This window comes from Typha angustifolia, chromosome 10 (genome assembly GCF_048772165.1).
Source record: "Typha angustifolia cultivar Huaian chromosome 10, ASM4877216v1, whole genome shotgun sequence".
Classification (NCBI taxonomy): domain Eukaryota; kingdom Viridiplantae; phylum Streptophyta; class Magnoliopsida; order Poales; family Typhaceae; genus Typha; species Typha angustifolia.
The window spans coordinates 2,686,972-2,704,722 of NC_133248.1; the positions used below are offsets into that span (position 1 = coordinate 2,686,972).

The 17,751-nt window shown below is 36.1% G+C and overlaps 1 protein-coding gene across 2 annotated transcripts in view; it reads left to right on the forward strand.

Annotated features, from left to right (window-relative positions):
* The first annotated feature begins 8,485 nt into the window (after window positions 1–8,485).
* Window positions 8,486–17,751, forward strand: part of LOC140768503 (probable inactive ATP-dependent zinc metalloprotease FTSHI 5, chloroplastic) — a 38,975-nt gene continuing 29,709 nt past the window's right edge. The window contains exons 1-8 of one of the 2 annotated variants that reach the window (XM_073108796.1): window positions 8,486–9,497; window positions 11,482–11,953; window positions 12,421–12,621; window positions 12,716–13,009; window positions 13,165–13,434; window positions 15,288–15,377; window positions 15,468–15,599; window positions 17,123–17,296. In XM_073108796.1, coding sequence (XP_072964897.1) covers window positions 8,581–9,497; window positions 11,482–11,953; window positions 12,421–12,621; window positions 12,716–13,009; window positions 13,165–13,434; window positions 15,288–15,377; window positions 15,468–15,599; window positions 17,123–17,296 — 2,550 coding nt within the window. In that variant the 5' untranslated portion in view covers window positions 8,486–8,580. The remainder of the gene's footprint in view (window positions 9,498–11,481; window positions 11,954–12,420; window positions 12,622–12,715; window positions 13,010–13,164; window positions 13,435–15,287; window positions 15,378–15,467; window positions 15,600–17,122; window positions 17,297–17,751) is intronic. The other variant, XM_073108795.1, reaches the window with a different exon arrangement.

The following is a 17,751-nucleotide window of genomic DNA, read 5'->3' on the forward strand; positions in this document are numbered from 1 at the left end:
TCCTGCCCTCTCCCTTTATTTTGCAGAGTAACTATCATGATAAGGTGTTGTCTCATGATCCGCGTTATAAGAACTGAAAAATAAAAATGATTGAAGAAGAAGAGGGCAAACGTGTGCTGCAGAAACCCCCTCATTCTTAGTCACGCATTTGAAGTGGCTATGGATTTCTGGCCACTCCAAATCAAAATCTAATTAAAGATTATGATTAAAACCTAACCTATAAATTAAAAACCTCAATCCTATCTTATTAACTCACCTTAGCCTCCCTTTCTTTTCCTATCTTCTCCTTCTTTCCTTACCGTCGTAGTCGTTGCCGTGGAATCAAACTGTTGAAGTGCCGCAGAAGCAATCGGAGACCACCACGTGACTCCTCAGTAAGTCCTCTCCCACCCCTTAAAATTAATTTAAGTTTAATAGATTAAAATAGAAATACCTAAATTAGAGGATCACAGCTTCATTGGCAATCGAGTCGACCGGCGCCCTCTGGTCGTTGCCACTCGTGCACTGGAGCTCCATGTCGATGGCCTTGTGCCACGGTTGCCTTCTAGGAGAGCTCTCGCAGCTCAAATCGCCACTAACCAAGGAATTAGGTTGTTGGTCGTTGTTGGTGGCTTCTCCTCCTCATGGAGTTGGCGTGGTCGCGAGGAGGGCTTTGACAAGGTCAACAGGCTGTTGGTGAGAGTGGTTGCTGGCGCGATTTTCTCTTTTTCCCTCCCCTTTCCACCCTCTCTCTTCTTTCTCCCTCACTGATCTCATTGGGGAAGGAAAGGTTGGGCTCGGGTTCAACCCGAGCCAATCCTTTTCTTCTTTCGAGTTCGGGTCTGTATTGCGAACCCGACCCGGCTCTTTAATAATAAGTCATGGGCTATAGGCTGACCTACAACCCAGTTTCTTGTTGACTTCGGGTTGGGCCTTAGCCCAGCCCAATTAGTAAGAGGTGAGAAGGTGAGTTGGGGGCCAGCTGCAGCCTAGCCCAATCCAATGGGTTTTATTCAACTCATCGTAACCATTTATTTTTTAAAAAAATTTAGAAACTTTATTAGGGAATAATTAAAATTTAGGTTATTTCTTTATTATTTAAAGGTGGTGATGTTTAGCACGTGGACTAGAGACTAGAGATTCCAATTGTCTTACGTAGACTCAGATGAGTAGGTTCACTCATATATTTCACATCTTTGATGAGACCATGTACTTCTCTATATGTAAATTGTCAGTACATTTTTTGTATCCAAAATATAATTACATTTTCTATATGCAAATTTATTATTATATTTTCTATGTGCAATTTAATTATTTTCATTCTGTACTAAAAATTTATCTAATTTACTACAGCGCCGTACTTCGGGCAAATTCCAAAATTTTAGTGGGGAAAAATTTAACTAGTATTAGTATGATTTAGAGAAGAGTCTCAGTATAGATTGCTTGCGACTTTCCGTGGTGACCCAAGTCTAACTAGAAGTTTAGGGGAAAGTCGTACTTCAGATCACCACGGAGACTTTCTTAGATGACTCTGACGGGATTAGTGAGCAGTCATAGGATAGATCAGAAAAAAACTTTCTAGGGTGGCTCTAACATCTCTCACCGGTTAGTGGAAAAGACAGAGTATGTCGATCATATAGTGACACCTCCTGATGACCCTAACTAGATCAAATATGAGGAAAAGACATTGTTATTTTTGAAAAAGATTTTAATATGTTAAAACTGAGCAAGGTTACAAGTTATGACTCTTTATTGTTATTATTGTTGTTATTTTAAGAGCATGCTTATTAGAAATTGTTATTTTATATTGCTGAAATTGGGTTTTATTTAACACTATAAAATTTTAGAATTATTTGGCTTTCGAGTAGATTTCACTCATTGAGCTATAGTTGTTGGCTTATTGATTTTTTTTCTTCTCTTCTAATATTTTAGGTAATAGTAAGCATGGCAACTGAGCGAGATGCACCGGGACCCTACCTCCACTTAAGACCTACCCATTTACCTTTCCATTCTTTTGGTCTTATTTTTTAGATTATTTATTAATTTAACTTCGTTTAGAGACACAATAATAATGACATTGTTTTATTTTTATTGTAATTAGTTTATATCAAATAAAACAAATTCTCTTCTTTTATTTATTCTTGCTATTGTATATTTAGGAAGTATTAATAAGACTTTGTGTATCTCAAGCGTATTGAGGTATATGGCCGGTTATGATTTTGATTTCGGGTCGTGATACACATCCCTTAGATTTGATGAAAGATAAAGGTGTGGCAGTGACTTCTCCAAGCCTTGTGCTTACATAGATCTTAGTCAGTGAACTAACTTCCTTAGTTACCTAAGTGTGAATTGGTAAGTTTTCCCTATCCATATCCAACCCAAGTGGGTCTCCTCTTAGTCCCTCTTTCTGTTGTTCCTATCATTAACGGGGATGAAACAAGTAAGCGTGGTTTTATCTCTACCTTGACTCCTAATTTGGGGCCCTCTCGTTACCCTCTTTTGGTCATTGTTTCTTTTACTATAGACTCTCGAGAGGTGGATGCCATGGAGATGAATTTTTCTCTAGATCCTCTATTGCTTTCCAATTTTCATAGTCCATATCTACTTGTAGTTGTAGTAGAAGGAGCATCGAGTAGTGGTTCATCGTCAGATATTCTAATGGATGGTCATGATCTTCTTACTTTAGATGTCAAAATTGCGTTCTTTATGAATGATACGTCCATGCTAGAAGCCTCTCTAGTTTCCTCTGCTTCCCTTTCCGAGAATGAGTAGGAGGCCTAAAGCGATGCTAGTGCAAAGCAGGGTTCCACATGGGCTGGCGATGGTGGCAACATGCTTGCTTAGCTCAAGCTCGGTTCAACCCTACCCTAAGGTCATAACACTGGATAGGTTGGCTAGGTCCTTGTAGGAAAGAAGAGACTTAGATAAATAAGGGTATACATCGGTGTAAGATCTTGTTGCTACTTGAGGAAAGAGCGCTTGGGGTTAGAGACCTTAGTGCTTCATGCCTCAGTCTTGCTGTCTTAGGGGCCTTTGACCTCTTGAGTAAGGTTGACAAGCCTTGGGTTCAACTAATGGTGTGCAAGTATGGCTGCCCTAACCCTTGGGGTAGAATCAAGGCTCCTGTTAGAAAATTTGTCCTTTTTAAACACTATCATAATGTGTTCTATGTTAGTAGAGATGGGCACTTCAAGAGTATTCGGGATGGGGCCTTAACTAGTATTTTATTGGATCCCTATTGTCTTAAGCCCACTTTTGTGAATGTTTCAGTCAATTTGACTTTAAGAAGTTTAAGTATCTTATTTCTAATCAATCTTGGAATTGGAACCATATTTACGGTCTCTTTGGTCTTGTTTTGGGTGCTAGTATTTGTGCTTCAAGATCTCTTATAACTCTTATTTTGATTTTTAGGCCCTTATAGGCCGGCACACATCTAGCTCAGTTTCTAAATTCCCATTATAGAATTACCAAGTTGAGTCCACTTGGAATGGTTGGCATGCCCTTTGGGGGCTGCCCGTTGTATCGTAAATTAAGTTATTTCTTTCAAAAATCGTGTGGAATTGCTTATATCATAATTCTTAGTTGCACTTCATTGGCCTGGCTCAAAATGAGTTTTGTGAGCAACACTTTACTAAGTGTGAAATAATTCCTCATATTCTTTTACACTACTTTTTTTGCTAATGAATTTTGATGCTAAAAGTTTATAAGAGAGATATAATTCTTAATTTGACAATTTTAAAGATATAAAAAATAAAGGACCAAAAAGTTAAAGTCAAAACTCAAATTTGAATTAGTTTAGAAAGCTAAATCCTACTTAGATTTAGAAAAACCAAATAAGAATTATATTTGTAAAATAAAAGCAAATAAGAATTATAGTTGTAAAATGAAACCAAATAAGAAATCCTAATTCTACTATAATAATGAAAACCGGACTCAAGTTGATGTGGGGGAAATCTGAGTAAGAATAGATAATCAAAAGTCAAGTACGAGTAAGAAAAATAAAGCACTACAAATATACTATGACATTTTTTTTAACATGAAATACCTCTCTCGCATTAAAAAAAGCCACATAGTCGCTCAAGTCGATCGAACTTATTTCACTAAGCAATAATAATAAAACTTATTTATAACCCTTCTACACATTTCAATATCTGAGTATTTAGGTAATCTCTTGAATAGAAACATTTTGACTAATTATTCTTGTGAAAATGATTGTATTTTTTTGGTAAGCACCAAAATTATTAACCTCAAACATAATACGTCGATGTGGTGGTAGATGATGATGAAGACGACGCTGATTCATCTCCTCTGGTACTATTTATGGTAGCAACTGTAGCTTTCGCTCTTAGACATATGATAATGACACTCCTTATAATTCAAAAACTTAAGCTCCCATGTATCGGATGCCTTATTCTAAGCCTTTGGATCACTTATATAAAAGAGGGTATTAGTGTTTCATACTGGAAGAATCTATCAAAGAAAACTCCAAGTTTGGATAAGATTTTGAATTTCTTGTTTATATTATGCACGTGCTATCGAACGCTATAAGTTCTATACGAATGCCACTTAAATTTCTTAAGTGATGCATGCCAATTTTCTAGATGCCCTCAATCCTGTCCAAACGAGGTTCTGAGTTCTACATGTTGATTTTGCTATTTTTCTCACTTTCACATGATTAAATTTTCATAAATAATGTAACTTGATATACATTATTTCTAGATTATAGTACATCATAAATATTTAGTGTTTTGTATCTACGAATTTACCATTATAAAATTTGTACTAATAAGTTTTTTTTTTCGAGATGGAATTGGATGTCTATTTGAGCAATAAAGACTATTGGTTTGAAGGTGATTGGATTCGAAAAGGTTTCATTCTTTTAAGAGAACCATAAACCATGTTTTTTTCTAATTGCCTGTAGTTTTTGGTTCTTATGGAAGAGTAAGAATGTTAAATGTTCCAACATAAAGATGGTAAGTGTAACCAAATTTTTTAGAAGGCTTTGACTGTGATGTTTGAAGCTCGTCTGAATCTTGTCTTGTAGACTTTGTTGCTGTCCTATAGGGTTGGTAATGTGGTTGGTGAAACACTCACATCCAAAAATCTTGTATTCTTCACATGAAAAAATTTCACGTGACTCTCACATGACCTATTAATATAATAATCTCACAAAGTATCTAAGATAGATTTAAAATATTGTAATAATTTAACAGATAATTCAGAACTACAATTATCACAGGCCTCAACAAGCCTTTACGAATACAAGTCTCTATACAAATTTAAAACATAATAACTCTCGTAGAGACTAAAGTCCAACTAGGAAGAAAAGAATGAACAACCCTAATAAGAAAATAAATTCGCTATTTCTCAATATTTGCGTCCTCCATATTTAACTCTGAAATATTTCCACCAAAATGGTGGTGAGTACATGGCTTAGCAAGTATAATTCAATAGTAATCTATGAATAATGTATTGTATGCCCATAATTATCAACATATTAAGGTAAATGTGTACAATGTAATTTTTAATAAATTTTTATTTACTCATAACACAAGTAAGTGTATAATATCATCAGAACTCAATGTGTTAAAATCTACATAGAAACCATGTCAATAATATCATATTCCATATAGCAAACATAATAACGAGGAGGACTAGTCATCTAGAGATAATATCACCCGTATATACTTGGCGATGCTATATATTACTAGTTGTCTATGACTATTAGACTAAGGACTCCAATCATAGGCCCATCATCATTAACATCATCACCGCTCTAATAAATCATCGCACATGGTAGAATCATTATTTGTAACGGAATCATCGCACAAAGCCGAATTATAATATATAGCGAGTAAGAGCTCATAGCTCAATAGACGCCCTGACTCTACATCATCTGGTACCGCTAGAGTTATAATCTCTACCTCTTAAACATCTTTCTACTATCATTCTATATTAGTCTTTAAATAAGGTAGTATAATTACTTGAATGCTCCAGCAACTAGCGACCTCAGGTGTAGACCGTTAATACGGTAATATTATATAATACACTACCTTTTACCCTCGAGCTGAGTGGGTGAGAGGGGCACTCCCTATTTGAGACTAGACTAACGATTATACGTGCATGTGGTGCCATGTCTTCTATTACTTTATTACATCACGATCATCAAGATAACATGTATCATAACTAAACATAGAGTCTATCATAAATAAGCAATAAATAATAAATAATGCATGTAAAATATCAATAATTGACATAAAGTAATTATCATCACAATAATTATATTATTCGTAGATTAACATAGAATCTAACTCTCCTCAAATATCTTTGGAATTTGTCTTACTCTCCTAAACAATTGGGCTCCTCCTGAATCTCGAGATCGAACTCGGATAGTAATGGATCTGAGGATTGGATTGAGGGTTTCAATTTGGCCGTCGACACTCTGGTGATTCATGACCCTTATCGAGTCCTTCACGGCATGAAATAGAGAAAAAAGAGAAAGAGTAAGGAAAGAGATAGAAGAGAGAGGGACTGCGAAAAAAAGAGGTTGTCAGGGTTTGAATTTTTATAGAGACGAGAAGGGAGGGCGCGGAGTGGAGTCAGGCTCCACGCCAGTGCCTTTCTCTCCCACCTCTCGCAAATAACTACGAGAGGTGGGGGTTGGAGAGAATGAGTCAGCGCATGCGACAAGCGCGTGCACTATGGTTAGATTGCACGCGCATTGTGTGTACGCTTAATTTTTTTATGGGTGTTACAGTTTTGGTGCTCCTATTGCCCCAATTTACAAGCTGAACGTGGATGGGGCTTGGTCGCCAATCTCGAATTGTGTTGAGATTGGTTACCTTTTTCTTGATGCTATGAGATCTCCCATTCTTGTCGATGCAACTTACTCTACTTGTTATAGTGCCTTTCAATCTGAGTTTGAGGCAATCTTTGAAGCTTTGAGAAGGGTGTGGGACCACCATTTCTTCAAGTTTTTTTTTATAGAATCTAATTCTATATCTTTAGTAGACACACTTGGCAGCAAATATTGGCGCTATTATCATCGCCATCTTTTGATTTGATATCAAAAGCTCTATATCTTCTTTGCATATTTTATATTTTTCTCATGTATGTAGGGAGGCTAAACAGGCTGCATGTTGGTTAGTGTCATGATCCGAAATCGAAGTCATGATTGACCATGTACACAAAGCCCTAATAAGACAAGAAATTTAATATGAATAATTAACTCCAATAACTATAATCTAACAATAATGGAAATGATCAAATGCCAACTCTAATATAACTTCAATCAACTGAAATAATATATAATTTAAAACATAAAGACTAATACAACTGAAAGATAAAAGAGTAAATGATAAGGTACCTGAAATGTCTCGGTGCATTTCGCTTAATCGCCACGTTGATCGGTACCTGAAATGTTAGAAGAGAGATCTTATAAGCCAACAACTATAGTTTAGTGAGTGGAATTCACTCATTGTTTATGACCCGTGTAACTTGTTTAATAAATGAGTCGTGTTTATGTTTACAAAATCTAACTTATTCAAGAAACATGTTTGTGTTTGTATTTACGTTATCATAACCCGATTTGATTCGACCTGAACCTAATTAAACCAATATGATTGTCACCCTAGGACAAATCATTTAGCCTATAGACTTATTCTTATTCTGGTGTAGTAACTAAACAATATTTTACCTTATGTTATTTCCATTATTGTATACTAATTAGTATACTAATTTAACATTATCTCTTATCTTATTTCATACAACTTTCTAAAAACCATTATTAATATCCAAAACTATCATTTTACCCTTTGAGATGACGACACTTAATTATTAGTCATATTAACTATAGTTGCTATCTCCTCTCTCTCTCTCTCTCTCTTCTCTAAAGGCAGCCCTGCATGCTTGCACAGTGTGAGATAATACCAAAGACACTTGAGTGTGAGGTTAGTCGACGTTATAAACCTGCATAGTTTGAGGTCATTACCCCGTATACCCGCACATTGCGAGATATTACCCCCACATATTTGAGTGTGGGGGTTATAACCCCGCATACTATTGTAGTGCGAGGTTATAACCTAGTATACTTGTGTAGTGTGGGATTATATTTCACATACCCATATAATAGGGAGATATTTTTTTAAATATTATTTCCTATGGCTCAAGGATATTTTCATCATTTGGTTTAAGACATCACTAATTTCCAATACGCATACTGTCGTAGTGCGAGGTTATAACCTAGTATACTTGTCTAGTGTAGGATTATATTTCACATACTCGCATAATAGGGAGAAATTTTTTTAAATATTTTTTCCTATGGTTTAAGGATATTTTCATTATTTGTTTTAAGACATCACTAATTCTCAATACTTTCATATAAATTTTATATCACATTAAATATAATTATTATTTATTATATTAATATTGAACAAAATACTAGAATAACTTATACTAATATTAGCTATCTTTTTCTCGTATTAAAAATTAGAGTTTCGACGGGGCATAGTTTTTGAAGGCCTATCTCTAAAACCCTCTCCTTTCTCATATCAAGAAGCAGAGAGAAGGAAAATGGAGGTATAACGAACCTAATCCTCTCTCATGGAGTCCACCGTCCTCTCCTCTCTCAACCATCCTCTTTCTCTCCCGTCCACCTCCTCTCGCCTCTACCTTCGGTCTCCCCTCCTCTTCCCAAGTCCCCGCTGTCGCCATTTCCTCACCACCTCCTCTTACTCCAAACCCCACCACGTTCGCTTCCCACCACTCAATTCCTCCCCTCCACTCCCCCGAAATCCCCAATCCTCCGAAAGGTCCCATTTTGATCCACCAATTCTAAACACCATTCTCGATCACGCCCGAAAGCCGCTCTCTTTGGTGCTTTTCTGCATCGCCATCGGTTTCCTTCCAAACCCGCTTGCCAAATTCCATGCCATTGCCGCCCCAGCTGCTGTCGCGACGAGAGGCGATGTGGAATCCGAGAAAGGTGAGGCCTTGACGGACCACGAGTTCTCCGTCTACACACGGAGGCTTCTTGCGGCTGTCTCGGTCCTCCTGGAGAGGATAAATGAGGTGAAGGACTCGAAAGGGGATATGGATAGTGTTAGGGCGGCTTTGAAGGATTTAAAGGAGAAGAGGAGGGGGATCCAAGAGGAGGTTTTGGGTAATTTGAACGCGGAGCTGAGGGAATTGAGGAAGGAGAAGGAGGAGCTGATTAAGCGTTCTGGGGAGGTCCTGGACGCAGCGTTTGCAACAAGGAAGGAGCGAGACAGGCTGTTGAAGAGCGAATCCGTGGGCGATGAAGTGAGGGAGAGCGTGGAGAGATTGGAGAGCAGGTTGAGTGCCGCGGAGGAGGAGTACAATGGGTTGTGGGAGAAGGTTGGAGAGGTTGAAGATAGAATCTTGAGAAGGGAGACCTTGACGTACAGTATTGCCATCAGGGAGCTTTCGTTCATCGAGAAGGAGAGTGAGCTCTTGGTCGAAAGATTTAGCCGCCAGTTGAAGCAGAATAGTCTTGAAAGGTATCTTCTTTCTTGGAATTATGCATATGCTTTTGGGGTGGGGAGCTTCGGTACCTACTATTAAATAGTTAACCAAATGCCTGTTATCTCGCTGAACTCTAGTCATAGGGATTTATAACCATTTGCTTATCCAACCTCTTGTTTGGATAAGAGAAAATCCTCAGAGGAGGAACCATGAATAAGTCCACCTTTTTCTTACTCTCTTCTGAGCACTTTGGGTATATGGCCTCAAAAGCTAACTTATTTAGGGTAGTCACTACACTTACTTATTCGACCTCTCCAATCAAATGCCTATTGTGAGTAATGGATACAGCCTAACAAAATGCATGGATGAGACCCTTCCTAAACATTGTTGCCAATTTTCTTATCCAATTACTAAACAGGTTATAAGTTTTATGATGATACTCTTTCAATGCACCACATTAAGTTTGCTACTTGTTACATTATACTTCAGCATGAACTAGGAAATATAACTACTGATATGCAGTTGCTTTCAGAGCAGAGGATTCTTACTATGAGATTTTACTAAGCTTAATGTATATCAATTTTAGATTATCGTTTTTCCACATGTTAGACAACTAATTGAGGGGACTTGAGCATATTTCAAGCTCATTTTCTGAGATAAAGATGAAGGTTGAACATATTAGAAACTAACAAGAGCCTGATTTTTGGATTTCTGAGTATTTGCTATATCTTAGCAATTTACTTTGGAAGTCCGAATACATCAAAGTTCCAAATGCTGTAGGTAAATCATCTATTTGCCTCTGTTCAGACTCTACAGACTACCAAAAAAAAAAAAAAAACAGAGATTGTCGAACCATAATCTTGAAGCCTTCTTTTCTATGTTTGTTGGGTGGAATGATTTCTCTCTCTTTTGTGTGTGTGTGGTTCTTGTGGGTGGCACTGGTTACCTTTTTAATTTAAAGGCATTTGCATACACTTTAGGAAGTGCAATGTTGGACTTTACGACTTCTTTCAGTCCATCTTATTATAGTTGAGTTACTCAAGTAGATCAATTGTTCAAACACTCTAGGGTTTTTAGTCATCCCTCAATTTTGAATAAAGAAGTTGGCTGGCTAAACTAGTTGAAAGCCCTTTAAGGCATGCTTTCAAAGATGTAATATCTAATTTTTTTAGCACAAGCATGCCACAACAGTTGAGAACCTACAATAGTGCTTTCAAGCTAAGTTACCCCTTATACTTTCCTGCTTATAGACACACTTTAAAATTTTAAAATCTGTGTCATTTATAAGATGTTGTTTTAGAAAAGTGGTCTTTGAATCTTTGGTTGATCTTAATTTACAACTATAACCATCGACTGGTTTTATGGCATATTCTGCCAGTTGGCACGCATGTGCTGATTGACACGTGTCTTGTCAGTCATTTATCAGCATTTGGCATGGGGATCCTATCAACGACCCCTCTCTGACCTTCTAAACGCTCACCACTATGGATTAGGTGGGAGGAGGGTGGGGGGTTGCAAACATCATGCCATGAGGTGGCAGGTGCCTTTGGTACCCCTGGCTGCAAAGGTCGTGCAACAAGCACGACGATCCTTCGAAAAAATTACATCCTAACATAACTTGTATACATATGTTGTATATTATTTGGAGTTCAATACCATACCGACTCATTTAAATTTATGACAATTTGATGTCTTCTCTCTATTATGTCCCTCTACCAATTCACTATAGTATATAAATCATCTTATGAACATCTTACATTATGAACTTTCTTCCATTTTCAAATGAAGATTATTGCTAATATGGAAAATTCAACATTGAATTGCTGTTTCTAATACAATTTGCTAATTACTTTGAGATAGTTTAATCTTTTATAGCATAATAGATAAAATAAGCTGCCTTGCCTTAAAGTAGTGGAGACATGGAATTCTTTTCCCTCTGGCAGTTGTCTTTATTTTTCTTTCTGGAAAGATCTGTTCAATTTCAGTTCTTCACAACTTTCTGTATCATAATGGTTGCAGTAAGCTGAAAAGCACCCCTAGTAGGCTCTCCAGGGATGACATACAAAAAGATCTAGAAGCAGCACAAAATAAATACTGGGAGCAGATGCTACTTCCAGAAGTTCTAGAAGCTGAAGATTTTGAAATTTACTCTGATACCAGCACTGAGAAATTTGCCCTTAACATTAAACAAGCTCTTAAAGCATCTGAAAAGATGCAAAGGAATCTTGAATCTCAGATAAGACAAAAAATGAAAAAATTCGGAGATGAAAAACGTTTTCTTGTGAAGACATCAGAGGAAGAGGTGCTAAAGGGATTTCCAGAAGTTGAGCTAAAGTGGAAGTTTGGGGAAAAAGAAGTTGTTGTGCCCAAAGCCGTTAGCCTTCACATGTTTCACGGATGGAAGAAGTGGCGTGAGGAAGCAAAAGCAAAGTTGAAAAGAGATTTGCTAGAGAATGTGGATCTTGGTAGGGAGTACATGGCTCGTATACAGGTAATGTAAACTGTAACTTGGTCAAATCATGATAAAAGCTGCATCAGAAAACTTTAACAGAGTTGATTATTAATGTCAAGATATATTGACTCTTGTGAAAATCCTAATTTCTTTGTAACAAGCTTGTGACCAACATCAATATTCTTATGCACAATTATTAGATAATGGGATTTTAAGGCTGTCCCAGATAACTGGGTTGGACAATATTCCACCTTTTCTGACCTTATCTCTTTCTACAGGGTATGCATTCTCTTTCGATCTTTAAATTCTCCAAAAGGCCTCCTTTTTTTTTCAGCTTTTCTCTTAGTATTGTTAATTTGGTAGTTGGAATAAACTTGTACAAATGGTATTACTATAGTTCTCTACATTCCTGTGTACGTTATGCAATCATGCTATCCTTTTGGTAGCTTTTAGGCTGTGGTATGCTGATTGAAGAATCTAAAAATTTACAAATATGTTTGTTCCAGGACCGAGTTCTTCTTGATAGAGAGAGGGTGATGACTAAAACATGGTACAATGATGAAAGAAATAGATGGGAAATGGACCCAGTTGCTATTCCTTATGCTGTTTCCAGGAAACTAGTTGGAAGTGCTCGAATTAGACATGACTGGGCCGTCATGTACCTTGCACTTAAGGGTGATGATAGAGAATATTTTGTGGATATCAAGGTTGGTCTGGTGCTTTTGTTTTTCCTCATACCTGTTTGTTTCTTTTCTTTATATAGTCAAGATCCTTATCCATACATCTATAATCTAAATACAGGAACTTGACCTACTTTTTGAAGACTTCGGGGGATTTGATGGCCTTTATGTTAAAATGCTGGCATCTGGCATTCCCACTGCTGTTCAACTAATGTGGATTCCTTTCTCTGAGCTAGATATGCGTCAACAGCTTCTCTTGATAACAAGACTGTCATCACAGTGCTTAGTTGGATTTTGGAACTCTATTGTCATATCACATGTAAGGAGATGGGTTTTCACAAAGATAAAGAATATAACAGATGATTTAATGGTTGTGTTTGGTTTTCCTCTTGTGGAGCTTCTCATTCCAAAGAAGGTAATAACTACTAAGAGTGAATAATTACAGTCTTTTATCTTGCTGCTCCTGTTTTCTTCATGTTCTTTATTAGGAAGTTGTCCTTTATCATTTCATTCTTTATGCGGTGCCCTTTCGAGATCTTGCACTATCTCCTCTTGCTTCTCTTGTTTCAGGTAAGAATGAGCTTAGGAATGGCTTGGCCTGAAGAAGTTTATCAAGCAGTTGGCACGACATGGTACCTTAAATGGCAGTCTGAGGCAGAAATGAATTTTAAATCTAGGAAGACTGACAGTATCCAATGGTACTTCTGGTTTTTAATAAGGAGTGCTGTCTATGGGTTTGTTTTGTTTAATGTTCTCCGTTACATGAGGCGAAAGGTTCCAAAGCTTCTAGGTTATGGACCTTTGCGCAGGGATCCAAACTTGCGGAAATTACGGAGAGTGGTATGCTTTTGTTGTTTTTCTTAATTCTTCATGTGCATTATTTGGATTGTATGTATATTGTTAATTTGTTAGAATATAAAGGATGAAAACCACTGTCCTCTAACAGCCTAAGTTTTTAAAGAAGATGGTGATTGGCTTGTTAACATGGCATCGAAGTAGGAATTTCTGAGTTTGTATCTTGCTGTTTTTTTATCAATGAAAATGCAAAATCTTCACCCCTTTAATTTAAAATCCACATTTTGCGCCTTTTAAGGTGTCCCAAGTCATGTGAGGAGGATTGTTAGAATATAAAGGAAGAAAAACACCATCCTCTAACACCATAAGCTTTTAGAGAATTTGGTGAGTTAACATCTATAATTCGGCATGTATGCCTCTTTTCCCTCCCCGGTCTTGGAAAATGGAAAGTATATTGGAATGTGTATTGCATTTTCACTATGCACTGGTATATCTGAGATTTCAAATCTTCAACATCTCAGAGGTACTTGAACACCTATAAGCCATGTTGCTGATCAATTTCTTCTCTTTCCTTTTATCTTTTGGTGGTGGCAGTACTTTTCTTGTTTATATTAAATGGCTGCTTAATTAATATATACCACCGAAATGGATGTAATTAATTAATGTACAAGTAACCATCTAATCATTTGTTCAGTAGAGTACAGTATATTGAGACCATGTACATTCCTTTGATGTACTGTGACGCCCCTTAGGCTACCATCTCTTAGCATTTACTGAAGGCTACACATATGAACCGTTAGTTGTGCATGGATTCCGAGGTGTGTCGATACCATTTGAATAATGCTGGAATGTTAAAGAATGGAAGATATTTCTTTAAGCTCAAGGGGAACGTGATCTTATTGACAAAGAGAAAATATTATCTTATGGGAGAAAGCAAAGACTGAAGGCTACACATGAACCATTAGTTATGCATGGATTCCGAGGTGTGTCGATACCATTTGAATAATGCTGGAATGTTAACGAATGGAAGATATTTCTTTAAGCTCAAGGGGAACATGATCTTATTGACTAAGAGAAAATAATTATCTTATGGGAGAAAGCAAAGACTAGGTCAACAGATATGGAGGACCATATCATTTGCAGAAAACAAATCAACTTGTGATCATGTTTGCTGTCTAGTTCATATACTATATAGTAAGAAATTTCTGAACAGTAGTGGTATTTCAACATTTCCAGGAATTTGACAATAATTCCATGAAAGTGCTATTCTGCTTTGCCCTAGCAAGAGGTGGCAAGAATACTGGAGAGGTATTCATAGATGCTGATGAGGTGTTTTCAGAATTTCTTCTTCAGGAGAAAAAAATTTTCCTTTGAAGAAGACATCCAACTATTCTCCACAAGAGATCCTTGTCATTTGTTAGTTACTTAGATGTATGCAGTTGACAGGAACTGTCTTCTTTGTTATTTTCTTCCAAGGAATCAAAGTGTACCCGGATTACAAACTTTGTCATGTTAAGTTAAAATGCTTGAGTAAAAAGAAAAAGAAGTGCATCTGCAATCAGCTGACATATATATGTTTGGAGTCTTGGATCAGTGTGTAGGTGAGTAAGAATTTTCAGAGGCAAAAGCTAAGAAGTAAATGATTTGTACAGTTTGGGTATGTAAAAATTCAAATTATCAAGTTTAGTTTTGGATAGTTTAGCAGTTTAGCTTGTTCCGTCCATTCTAACATAAAAACCTGTTAGTCATATATAGCTAAGTATTAGAAGATCTTAGCCTATTAATTTTGTAGAGGATAACTACTGTTGTCAACTTGTCATTGCCTGTTCTTGTTCTCCTATCATTTATTTATCCTTCACTATCTAAGACACTGAAGAAACTTGTTTGTGTACATGCAGAGATTTTATTTCAACTATAAGTTATTTAGAAGGATTCGGAGAAAAAAGGAGGGTGTTGATCCAATAAGATCTGCATTTGATCAAATGAAGGTACAATAGTTTAAGAAAAGACAAATTTTATTTTCTCCATCTAATGTCCCAAACTCCTTGGCATGACCTCCTTTTTTGATTAATTTACAGAGGGTAAAGAATCCACCTATACGGCTAGAAGATTTTGCTAGTGTTGACTCTATGAGAGAGGAAATCAATGACATTGTGACTTGCCTACAAAATCCAACTGCTTTCCAGGAAAAAGGAGCTCGAGCACCAAAGGTACACTCATCTTACAAAGTGTACAATTATTTTATTTTATCATTTTGCAGCTTGATCAGTATATCGAGTTTACAACCTTTTCAGGATTTTTCAAGATTTCAGTTGTTAAATTGCAGTTTTCTGTTAAAGGGACCAATTCGATAATGTTAAAACATTTCCTTCTTAGACCTTGGCAGCAAAAACACATTATAGTTGCTTAATTTAATTTCATGATGAGCACTGAAACACCACAGAGCATAAAATGCCAATTTTATTTTTAACTGAATATGTTTTATCCTTCTTACATATCATTCTGAGTGAAGCTGCTATTGATTTCAGAATGCCTGAATCATCTATCTGTTAGTATCACATGTATATTTCTAGATAATCTACTTTTACATTTATTGGTGCAATTTCAATCTATAATTGCAATTGGATTAAGGTCAACTTCTATGTAGTAGATCTGCTTACTATTACAAGTTTACAACAATTAAGCTCCAATTATGTGTTCTTTTTCATAATTTTCCTTGAATTATGTATAATTAAGCTCGATATATAGTGGCAGTGGACCATCTTAAGCTCAACATAATTACAACTCAAGTTTATAGGTAGCAAGACATCATGAGACATGTGCTCGTAGAATGATATGGATTCATCATTATCACTGCCATTGTATCAATCACACTTATTGGAGTCGTAACATCCTCATATTCACAATCTGCACATACCTATGGTGTGCCTATGTTGGTGCATGTCGTTTTCGTGCATGTTCAATATCCACATCACACCATAGGAGAATTGTAAAATTTCAATTTGTATGAAAATTATGTAAGATATTATAATAAGCAATACTATCAGAGAATGAGTTTTGAAGATTATCGACAGTTTTAACACAACATTCTAGTATTTTTTTGTGCTGGCAAATGAAGTTTTTGATCTCCCCATTATTCTACGTTCGATTAGGTATTAGTTTTAAATATTAAACTATTATCAATTAATGAATGTTCAATTATATTATGTGTTGAATAATGTTTTATTTGACTGTTGCTATATCTTTAATAAAATAAGTGATTTACAAACTATAATCTAAAGATAAAAAGATTATAGTGTATGCTTTAATACATTTTCCAAATCAAAACTAAGGATTGACGTGCTGAAGACCCAAAACTATTTCTTAAATACACTAATTTTTTTTATTATTAAAAGTGTGTCATTGCGTGCCAAGGACAAGCTGGTCAGCATGATCATCGCTGGTGTAATGTATTGTAAAAAGCATATAGATTCTCATCTCCCCAATTTAATGCAACCAATTAATGCAAAACATATTATCAAGCTGAAAGAAACATTGTATAATCATATGATCATAACGATGGACAAGTTTCTTTAATTTAATAGTCACAACATTATAATATTGTTAATAGTGAGTCTGATACAATCATTATTGTACAATCAATAGTGTTGATTGAGGTTCTGTTTTGCATCTCTTTAATAAATCATTTTATTATTGAATATTGAAGATAATCTTTGCTATTTTTGAATTGTAGGGAGTTCTTATTGTTGGTGAGAGAGGAACAGGAAAAACATCCCTTGCACTGGCTATAGCAGCAGAAGCTAAAGTTCCTGTTGTTGAAGTCAAAGCTCGCCAACTAGAAGCTGGGCTATGGGTTGGTCAAAGTGCGTCGAATGTCAGGGAGTTGTTCCAGACAGCAAGGGATTTGGTCATCCTCTTTTCTTAGCTAATATTTCTTGATAGTTTTTTTTCCCACTTTTCCTATTGTTTTTAATCTCTCGATGCTTCAGATAAATCTAGTACATGATATTTTCAGATTTTTATTATTGGTTGTTCTATTTCTGTCATGCAGGATGTGATATAGTGGGCTTATGAAATTTGTTGTGTTAACTGTTTTGCTGTAGTTAATATCATGCCTGCCATTACACTTTACAAGTAGGGATGATTAGTAAGTATTTTCCAAAATTAGTGGGATTGGTCCTTTTCTAAGCGGCGAATCTGAAAAGTCTTTAATTGATCTTTTAAGTTATAATGTTATTTGGTCTTAAAGAGAACCACTTTCCTATTATACTTGATTAAGAGCCGCAAATCTATTTAATCATCATCAGCATGGAGCATCTCAAAGATGAGAAGGCTCCAAAAGAATTGACAAAATCATATGAA